Here is a 10,749-nt window from a genome sequence, read left to right on the forward strand (position 1 = left end):
CTCACAAATAAAAAGAAGAGATTCATCTGTGGTTCAGCAAATACTCCCTGAATCAATATTTTTCACAGGTGGAAGGTGACTGTAGTGTAGAGGTGCTAGAAGTTGCCTCCTGCAGATGACATGATGCATGCTTGCACTGGGACTACTAGCTTATGGGTTCAGATAGATGTTGGCTGCGCCCTCTCACATCGCTACCACAACACCAGGGGCCAAGAATGTTGAGGACTGTCATAGTGCAGTGCATCTAGTGTGAGATTGTACCGTGTGTACAGAAACAATAAGATGAAGAGAGAAGCAAATTTCAGATTTAATGTGGTTACTGATCGTTAAGTCAGCTGTCTCAGCCACAGAGTTAACGCATAAGCAACTCTACAATCTGTTTGGAGTTCTGCTCGTGCCAGAGACCACACCGGGTGGTGATGGACACAACTGGTGTTGAACTGATACATTTCATAGTCTGTGCTACATCTGATTTTGTTTCTTGAACAGTTACTTAGAAATTATTTGCATTATTCATGTGTGTATTTTGAGTCTTAAAGATGAATATGCTGTGCTGTACAAGATGTGTGTACAGCAAAACAGGCCTAAAATGTCGCTACATGTAATATCAAAATAACATCATTTCAAAGAGACACATGCGGTGTGACTGGGCTGCCCTGTGCTACTGTGCACAGGGGGTTCACACGCTGGTCGAGTGTAGTTAGGGGCTCATGGCGAGTTTGTGTCCAGGGCCCGTGGTCCTTATAATCCATCCAAGCAGACGCTCCAGCTGCAATGGCACTACATTCCAGATAACTGGTGAATCAAATCTTTCGAGTCATGGAAACAAAAGTCATTTTAGGTTAATATTTATATAAATACATTTTCATGACTGTTCTTGGTATCTGTCAGTCAGCAGCATATTCATTTATTGCAAGTATTAAATACAATAATATCGTACTTTACATGCAGACAAGAGTGATAAATGAACTATCTTGAGTTCTCTCTCATCTGATCAGCTTCCGTTACTCCTTTTCTACTGACAAACAGGCATTCAGTTGTCTGATGGGGCGTCACCTTCTTCAGTGTCTGGTGCAAGTAGCCATTATAGAAGTCAGCTGCTGTCAGCCTTTTTTTCAGAAGCACTGTCTTGAAGCCCACCCAGCCGTCCTGGAACAGGGAACCCAGATCAACACAATGAGCCACAAATAAATATCAGAATGACATAAATCTGAAGGAAAGGGTGAAAGGGAATGCAGTGCTATTGTCACTTCATTCAAAACATTACAAAAACCAGACCTCTATTTGAAGCAGGCCTTCATTCTTAATTTTAACTGTTCATTTGATCTTTTTTTTTTTGTCAAATTCACAATTTTCTTATCTGCTCCTATTTTAATTTGCTGGTGATGAGTTTCATGGGATGTAGCTTAACAGCAGTTTAAATACCAGCAAAGTAGAAGTGATTTGGAACTGGTTAGGGAATGGAGATGCTATTTGATGCTAGAATCTGACATGAATTTGTCGTACTGATAGAATTAACGCTGTGGAAATGTACATTACAACATGTCACATTATTTTACAAAGCTGATAAGATGCCACATTTACACAAGTTAGACCACACATGTGAAAATACTAATTCAAATGAATGAATCTGAGAAATATTTTGACATTACTCAGTTTATGCTTCTTATGCCAAACCATGTTAAATGTACGGAAATCACATCTTTAGCTCAAGTTTTCTTTACTATTTCTGTATGTTTTGGTGTTTATTACAGCTAAGATATTAGCTAAATTCATAAGGCTTCTTTGTGTTATCACTAATGCTAATGTTGCTTTTAACTGTGTAAAAAAGCTGAATGAAGCAGTCTGGAGGATGCTCCCCTGAGAGCCATGTATTACTTTTTTGATATCAATGGAAAGATGATTTGGTATTTGGCGATAGGGATGGAGTTAAAGAGGGAGAGGTGTATTCTCACTGAGTTTGACAGAGCTGGACAGACCTTACACAACACAGCCAGGGTGTTGGACTCCTTCTGATAGCTCACTGAGCCAGGAACTGGTTTCCTCCTTTGATCTGCAAACACATCAGTGACAGTTCAGGGTCATGGCACTCAGGTTACACATTAATGCAACGGACACTTGCACGTCAAATCTCTACGCCATCTGGCCTTTAACTCTTCTGAAAATATTGCTATTCAAGTCTTTGAAAAGGATAGTGAATAGTGATGAACTCAACCCAACACGTAGTAGAATATGGTTTATTGTGGCAGGAATGTTTTATCCTTTTTTCTGAGAAATTGTGTTCTTTTTAAAGTGTAATGCTGGTGATTTTCTATATTTTTCTTAAAGTCAACAAATGTCATATGCAGAGCCAAACCAACAATGAACTGATCTACTAACATGTATTGTGTGTGTATCCAAAGCCTGGTACATTTTATTCCTCTGTGCCATAGAGCTTCACTGTTGTCCAAAAATCACATCAATGAGTCACACTGCTGCACTGGGTGACATTTTCCTTTATCCCTGAAAACAGTGCTTTGCTAGCTTTTGTGCAACATAACACAACCTCTTGACTTTGTAGTGACATTCTTTAAGAAATGTATAATTCAGTACAAAGTCAAGAAGTTGTAATATGCAGCACAACAAGCTAGCAAAGCTGTAAACAGAACCACGTTCCTGCATATACTCAGTGACATACTGCCACACAAGGAACCTCACTCCTGAGGGTTATTAACATGCTGTTATAACTCTTTGGAGCTGTATCTAAACAAACTATGTTAGCCACTGTCTTCAGGGATGAAGGTAGATGTCAGCCAGATGTTAATGATTTTTGGACAACAACAGAGGTCTATGGAGGCTTTGGATACACACACAATACTTGTTAGTAGATCAGTTCATTGCTGGTTTGGCTCCAAACATGAGATTTGTTGACAATAAGATTAGAAACCTGGATCAGGTTCATGTGCCGCACTATCCCAGTTTCTGTCAGAGTAACTGTAAATTTCAGAACCAGAATAAATGCTTCTTTCTATTTCTGAAGCCAGGATATAAACCTGACTGGATAAAAATGCAAGTGCAAGTTCTCTAAATATTTTCATGGTCAAACAAAACTTACCTGATAATGAAATGTGACATTTTCCTACAAAATCAAGAAGCTTTATTGTGCTGCCCATCCATATGGTTCTCAAAGGTATCTGATGGCAGAGAGAGGGATCATTACAGTGATATTCAACAGAGTCTTGAATGGCTCATACTGAACAACAGTTCCAGATTAGTCCTCATTACCCTGGATCCAATGGCACGATATAAACGATCGATTTGGTCACAAGTCTGTTCCTCCCACACCATCCAGCTCATGGATGGATGGATTTTCGGGGCTGTTGGTTGGAGAGAAGGAAGGTGTAAGCTTGAAGGATTCCTCTTGATTTATATGTAGCAGGACTGTGTCTTTGTAGTTCAGAGAGCTACATACCAAAAGTTGCACCTGTCTGACTTTGCTCCATTTTATTTGCCATTCTCTCTGACAGTGTCCTCAACGTGTCAATCAGCTGTGGTTTAGAAAGAAAACACAGCAACTACGTTACCATCCTGTTAGTCAGAAGATAACGTACCAGGAATGTTTCAGCAACTCACTAGATGTGCTCCCTTAGTGGCTAGAGCAGCTCCAAGCTCATCAGCAGTACATCTCTCAGGGACAGGATGGAGCTCCTGTGCAAGAACAGGGCCCACATCGAACCTGGAATGTGAAGACATTTTGTTTTTGTTTAGCATGAAAGAGAAAACAGGAAGAACACAGGGTAGATTTCCTTCTGTTTACCTGTGAGGACGGATCTGCATGATGGTGACTCCTGTCACAGTATCACCATGCATGACGGTGTGGAAGACAGGCGCTGGACCTCGCCACCTCGGCAGCAGGCTGGGGTGAACATTCAAGATCCCGCTGCAATAAAACAGCATGCGCACGCACACGCACACACACAAAGAGTTTATAATTTCATGCTGTCAATGAACCACAAAAACTCGTGGTGTTGATTAGACTCTAGGTTTAAGTGTATGAGATTATGAGATAGAAATCATAGGTTAGTCATAGGTTCAGTGAGTTGAGGGTAAGAGGTCTGTTCCTATACTGCAGCCAGACCAGAGCAGAGAAACAGTCCACAGGTGTTAGTATGATTTTTATCTGACCCTATGTATTTTATTGATTTTGGGTGTTGGACATGTGACATAAACATTTCAGAGTCTGCATGTCACCTTAGGTAACATGGTATGGCCCTTCAGGGGGATCTTAGAAATAAAAACAATGGATCCATGGTCAAGTTTGGAACTGTTCCAGATGTGGTATGTTGTAACACATAATATGTTGTGAGGCAGCTGTCAATTACTTGATGGATGGCTCCCAACTGACCTAGTGCCCATGGAAAACCTATGTTATTCATGTGATAAGATACAGAGGTGTAACCCCATATAAGCTATGCACTGACAGTGGTACGTTGCCCAGACCATCTTAGTACATGGAATGGACCCGATGGCCATCGTCTAATAAACGTCTACAAAATAAGAACTTCGTCAGCTCTTCCTTTGAACGATATCATCACACATCCTTCCTTTCAACAGGTTATAGAATATATCACTTATAGACAATAAATACTCACTATGGAAACTTGTTGATTAGTCTCTCATGGAGTAAACAGCCAAAAGACACCACCACCCCAACATCAAACTGTCCATGCAGATCACCAAGAGGCCAGGTGTGGAGCGGTAGGTGGTTCTGTTGAGCGAACCTCTTCACTGGGATGTCACCAGACAAAGTAACAACTTCAAGGGACTCCACTATCCCTCCACAGGAGCTCCTACAAACACAATATGAAGGTTAGTAGCAGAAGATTAGGGTTTAAGGCCAGACACCATGTTGAAAATGGAATGTCAGGATAACAAAATAAGCCAAACTTCTTAAATGTTGTCTAAACACAAGACACACAAGAGTTTTGTCACAACAAAATTGTCTAATTTGGCAAAATTATAATTTAAATCTGAAACTAGCAGTTCAAATATTACAAACTGGGTCCTGTATCACAGAGCAGGATTGGAGGCTTAGCCAGCTTTTCAATCTTACACAAAAAGACAGCTCAAGCTCAAATTGAGTTCAGTTTGGAACTAATGTGGCAAGTTAAACCTGCAGAAAGCAGCTTTTCTCCAAGAATATGAATGAAAACATTCAAGGTGTTCAGTGTATGTACGAACTAATCTTTAACACTTCGTCTTTAAATTGAACTGACTATACTGAACCATCATCACTGATCATATCAGTAGCTGTTGGTGAAGGATGACTGAGAACACAAAACTCACATTACTTTTTAAAAGACTGTGAAACCCACAGAAACAATCATAATATAATTACTGTTGCAAATAAGTGGCTGTTGAGCTTTTAACCCTAAAAAATAGCACTGTATATCTCTAGTTTTGTACTGAACTGAACTGAACTGACTGTCCCAAAGTTTTACTACCCCCGATCCATTAATATTAGTATTTGCCGATGCCGAACCTGATCTGATACTTAGATTTACATAGCAGCAGAAGATATTTCAATATGCCACATACATATTAAATCAACATTGCATAACAGCTGTAGCACAAATTTTCACACGCTTCTTAATCCAACTGAAAGAGTTTCTCGTTGTAACGAGAATGTATTTCAGGGGTCAGCAATTAGGTTCAACCATGGGCCAGTTTTTTCAGCACTATTTATTGGAGACCAACGTCTTACAGGCACAGTGAAAATACAGCCCAATATGTTTTTAATACTGTATATTTGGTTTGTTTATTTCTTTGAAATCATGCAAGAATAAAACTGATGTCACGATTCTCATTAGTAAGTGACGGCAAACAGAATTGATAAAGAGTTGGCAAAAAAATGATTCAAACATGAACATACATGAGACTAGAAATGTAACTGATAGCTTTCCACACACAACAAACACTGGTCTGCTTCATTTATGGATGAAAGTACTGTTATTGACCCAAATTTGTTCTGGTCAGATCAGCCAAATGATGTTTTCTAACTGTCATAAATATCATAAGTTTATAAGAGGTTAACAGATCATATTCTTTGGGATTTACATTAGCCCTGTGTTTACACTGCTATCTGCTATAGATTTATGTAGCGTCATGTAAAAGATTTGATGTCATCTATAAAGGGGAAAAGCTTCAGCTTTTGTTACAGGGTCAACTGTTTTTGTTGGAGGGCCCGATTTGGATTTGATGTATTTCCTAATTATGAAATTTGTTATAATAATAAAGTTTTCTTATAATAGTATGTGTCTTTACTGTGACGAACTGACCAACCACTGGACTTTTAATAACAGATATTTGACCTTAGAATTCAAAATCTTAACTTCTGTTTAAACCACCTTCTGAGCATGAACTGCCCTTGGAACTGTCAAGGAAGTGATCTTTTCAAAGTAAGGGATAATCAGTGAGTAGGCGTGTGTTAAACGGTTCACAAGTGCCTTAAAACCGTTTAACGCAATGCTACAAATTGATTATCCCGCTTATTACATGGTTATTTGCCAACAATGTAAAATACAAGCATTTGCAAATTTTTGGTGAAAGTTCTGCTCTCAAAATCGAAAGGTTATGAAACAAGACTTTACCGTTGTCATGACAACTTGCCACACTGTACTCACTGCCAGCCTGAACCAAGGTATAGAATTCATGTAAGGTGTCATTAAGCATAACCACAGAGTAAAATCAGTGTTCTTTTGTTTTTGGTAGTATATTAACTGCCCATTTTGTTGCCTTTTTTTTATTCATCTCATCCTTCTCTTTCTCTATCATTTGAAGCTTTTCAGGTGTCACTTCCTTGTGCCGTCTTTCGCTTGGTTTCTTTCTTTTCTTCTCCATTTCTTTTTTCTCTGCTGCTCCCTTTCTTCAAAACTAATAATGTTGCTATGGTAACAAGTTGAGTTGCGGATGAATTTCGAACGGTAATTAAACTCGAGCCGAAATACTGTGTGCATTAAACGGTTTTAACGCACACCCACCGGCTAATCAGAGAGGAGTATTCACCCGGACCACGGTGTAAGTATACATATGTAACCATGGTAACACAGCAGCGAGTGAAACGCAGTCATGGCAGTAAGCAATATTCTTCATCCTGTCTCTGCCTGCCTGGCATTATCCATGTCAAATAATATCATCAATCATTTCCTCATCAGCTCTTTATAAATAAAAGAAAGGAAGGAGCCTGAGCTTCTTGTGCAGGAACCGCACCTGTTGGATGTGAGGAGTTTTAGAGATTCCACAGCGAACTCATCAGAGCCAAAGAACAGGAGCCTCCAGGGGGGTCCGGAGGACAGGTGCCGCCTCCATACCGCAAGCGGCTGGCAGTGCTGCAGGCGACGAAGGACGCTCCTGCAGGCAGTCAGCATACCGACCGCGCGTCCGCCGCGCGTCCACCGCATCAGTGCTGACTACCGAAATATCTGCGATGACGTAGATTTACCCTGAATGTATGAACATACCAATTCTAGGGAATTTGACGTATTATGACCCTTCCTAAATACATCCATGCTCCAAACCGACTGAGAGTGACACTGCTGTGGAGGCCGCCATGTGTCCAATTGCACTTCCGTCCCTTCTTCCTGACGTAGATGTTATTGCCGGTTGGCAAACGCTTACTGCCACCTGCTGGACACTGTGTGTGTGTGTGTGTGCGTGTGTGTGTGTGTGTGTGTGTCGCAGGAGCAAGAGGTGGGTTAAACAGAGAGATGGAAGGTCCGTTTTCCAGGAAGGCCCATAGTTTGATCTTTTTTTCTTTTATTTCTCTAAATAATAGGCAGAAATGGCTGAAGGGCTATTATATAGTCTATATTTTTAAAACATTTATTCATACATCATTATCTTTTGTTATTTATATTATCTATTGCAGTGTATTTTTACAGTACCACTCACTCACTGTTTATAAACATTTATTATCTGCAGTAATTTATGGCTTCATTATTAGTTAATACATAATTTACTAATGCTTCATTGATCATTGTCTTTAGTTCATCAGGAACCCCTCCGATGGAATGTTTGACCACATAACAAAATCTTTTCATAAGCAACTTATTTTAACGTTTACAACTCTAAACTTAATGGATTGCTACAAGAGCCATTTATTATTTAGCCTGTTTATTAATACTTATAATTGCAGGTGAATTATATGGGTTTGCTGATAGCTTATTTGAAATTGATAAACTTATAACTTACTAACATTTTTTTTAACATGCAGATATAAGACTTCTATCTGTATTATCACTGCATAAAAACACAAAGCCATGTCAATAATGAAACATTTTATTAAAACAGTATACACTGATGCAAGATAGTCTTTCTTCAAACAGAATGGGAACCAGACTTCTTAACCTTACAATGCAACACCAATAACTCCAATCATAAACTGTTACATTCATAGTCATTTAAGCAGCAAGCTAAACTCTATGCATGAGTCTGTAAATGAGACCTTTCTTATAATATTCCAACAGATACTCTGCATATCAAGTTCATTGTATAAGTGTGCAAGAAGAAAAATGCATACACGTATGATATACACTCTGATAGGCTAGCTAAGCACATGGCAGACAATCTAGTTATCAAAAGAAAAAACAACACAACAACATCATCATTACTCCTGTGATCGTGGCTCCCACGGCTTGAGGCAGAGAGGACCTTAAAGTGCCACCAACAGCTGCTAGATGCTCTGACTGACCATTCCCATTCAAAAAGCCTCAACTTCTCTCATGAAATACTAAGTCAATCATTTTTTCCAACAAGTCATTATAGTCTCAATCTCTAAAATTCAGGCCTCTAATAATCAATCAATCAATCAATCAATTTTTATTTATATAGCGCCATATCACAACAGAAGTCATCTCAAGGCACTTTTCACATAGAGCAGGTCAAGACCATACTCTTTAATTTACAGAGACCCAACAATTCCCCCATGAGCAAGCACTTGGCGACAGCGGTAAGGAAAAACTCCCCTTTAACGGGTAGAAACCTCAAGCAGACCCCGGCTCTAGGTGGGCGGCCATCTGCTTTGACCGGTTGGGTTGAGAGAGAGAAAGAGAGAGGGAAAGGGGGAGAGGGGACAGAAGAAAAACAATCACAACAACAACAACAAGCACAAGCGTCAATAGCCAGGGAAGGATGCTATCAGGACTGTGAAGGACCGCGAAGGTTCGGCCCGGGACTCAGGTTTTCCTGTGAGATGAGAAAGCACAAAAAACTCCGGGGAAGAAGCAAAGTTAGTGACATGCATTGATGTTACATGAATGCATACAGATGGAGAGGAGGAGGAGGAGAGAGGAGCTCAGTGCATCATGGGAAGTCCCCCAGCAGTCTAGGCCTATAGCAGCATAACTAAGGGCTGATCCAAGGCGAGCCTGGTCGGCCCTAACTATAAGCTTTATCAAAAAGGAAAGTTTTAAGCCTACTCTTAAACATAGAGAGGGTGTCTGCACCCCGGACTGAATCCGGTAGATGGTTCCATAGAAGAGGAGCCTGATAGCTGAAGGCTCTGCCTCCCATTCTACTTTTAAAGACTGTAGGGACCACCAGTAAGCCTGCATACTGGGAGCGCAGTGTTCTAGTGGGATAATACGGTATTATGAGCTCTTCAAGATATGATGGTGCCTGACCATTAAGGGCTTTGTAAGTTAGGAGAAGGATTTTATATTCTATTTTAGATTTTACAGGAAGCCAATGTAGTGAAGCTAAAATGGGAGAAATGTGATCTCTTTTTCTAGTTTTAGTCAGAATACGTGCAGCTGCATTCTGGACCAGCTGGAGAGTCTTTAGTGTGCTGGTGGTCATTTAGGAAATTATCGCTCTGTTAATAAGATGCTTTGATGTCTGCCGTGTGGGCGTTGATTGACAGCTGTGACTGACAGTTGGCTCACTTGCTGCTCTCTTACTCCAGTTGGACTAATGTCACAATATTTCCATAAATTTAAAGGACAGGATCACAATTTTTCAAGCCTGTGTTCAAACAGCAGTCAGGTGTCCACATGAGCAGTGAAAGAGGTTTTCCTCGCTGTAATCATTCCTCTTGTTCATACTGGATATTAAAAGATCCTTCAAATGTGCTTTCAATGTAAGTGATGGAGGCCAAAATCCACAGTGTGTCCACACAGTCATGATGTGAAGCTTATATGAGGCTTCAGCAGTCTGAGTTAGTCATATCAAGTGGATATCTGACACATTTACAGTCTTTTTAGCATCAAATTCCCTCTTTATGTTTCCTCAGACAGTGTTTCCCTGTTAAGCTGTGGTGGAAGTATAGTAACAAAAAGACATTGGCACTAAAAAGACTGTAACATTGAAAGATATCTACTTGATATGACTCATTTGGATGCTGAAGCTTCATATTAGTTTCAGATAAACGTTAATAAATTTTTGCACAGAAGGAGGACTGTGGATTTTGTCCGCCGTCACTTCCATTGTAAGTGCATTATGAAGGGATCTTCTAATGGTCAGTATGAACAGGAGGAATGATTACAGCAAGAAAAACATGTTATGTTTGTCAGTGTTAGGGTTAGGGTAGGACATTAAAACAACCAGCATTTCCATTCCAGCCACACAGTCATTTCAACACAATACCTTCAAACTCTCTGGTAACACCCTTGCAGTCAACCAAATCTATTCCTTTCTCTCTGGCTTCTCTGATTTTCTGACCCAACTATGTGCCACCTCACCTTCTGTTCTATTTCTGGGTGATTTCAATATTCA

General features: G+C 40.0%; 1 protein-coding gene across 3 annotated transcripts; it reads right to left on the bottom strand.

Moving 5' to 3' along the window:
• Window positions 1-283: 283 nt before the first annotated feature.
• On the bottom strand, window positions 284-7,618 carry mtfmt (mitochondrial methionyl-tRNA formyltransferase). Of its 3 annotated transcripts, none has more exons than XM_067597945.1 (10): window positions 7,249-7,618; window positions 4,632-4,829; window positions 3,797-3,919; window positions 3,613-3,715; window positions 3,452-3,527; window positions 3,265-3,356; window positions 3,095-3,173; window positions 1,980-2,053; window positions 1,057-1,149; window positions 284-809 (listed from the first exon to the last, which is right to left on the bottom strand). In XM_067597945.1, exons 1-10 carry the CDS (start codon window positions 7,437-7,439, stop codon window positions 804-806), a joined length of 1,035 nt encoding a protein of 344 aa, XP_067454046.1. In that variant the 5' UTR covers window positions 7,440-7,618; the 3' UTR covers window positions 284-803. The 3 variants fall into 3 exon arrangements, with proteins under 3 accessions (XP_067454046.1, XP_067454041.1, XP_067454032.1); XM_067597940.1 differs by having other exon boundaries at window positions 941-1,149; XM_067597931.1 differs by lacking the exon at window positions 284-809 and having other exon boundaries at window positions 833-1,149.
• Window positions 7,619-10,749: the final 3,131 nt, after the last annotated feature.

Source organism: Thunnus thynnus, chromosome 1 (assembly GCF_963924715.1).
Source record: "Thunnus thynnus chromosome 1, fThuThy2.1, whole genome shotgun sequence".
NCBI classification, from domain to species: domain Eukaryota; kingdom Metazoa; phylum Chordata; class Actinopteri; order Scombriformes; family Scombridae; genus Thunnus; species Thunnus thynnus.

What these genes read in the sequence shown, in the direction of transcription:
- mtfmt (XM_067597940.1), bottom strand. Translation starts at nt 7,439, where the DNA reads ATGCGGTGGACGCGCGGCGGACGCGCGGTCGGTATGCTGACTGCCTGC. An exon ending in TCAGACAGGTGCAACTTTTG is followed by an intron (nt 3,357 to 3,451) that starts GTATGTAGCTCT and finishes TCCAACCAACAG; the next exon opens with CCCCGAAAATCCATCCATCC. An exon ending in ATGTCACATTTCATTATCAG is followed by an intron (nt 2,054 to 3,094) that starts GTAAGTTTTGTT and finishes ATGTGTTTGCAG; the next exon opens with ATCAAAGGAGGAAACCAGTT.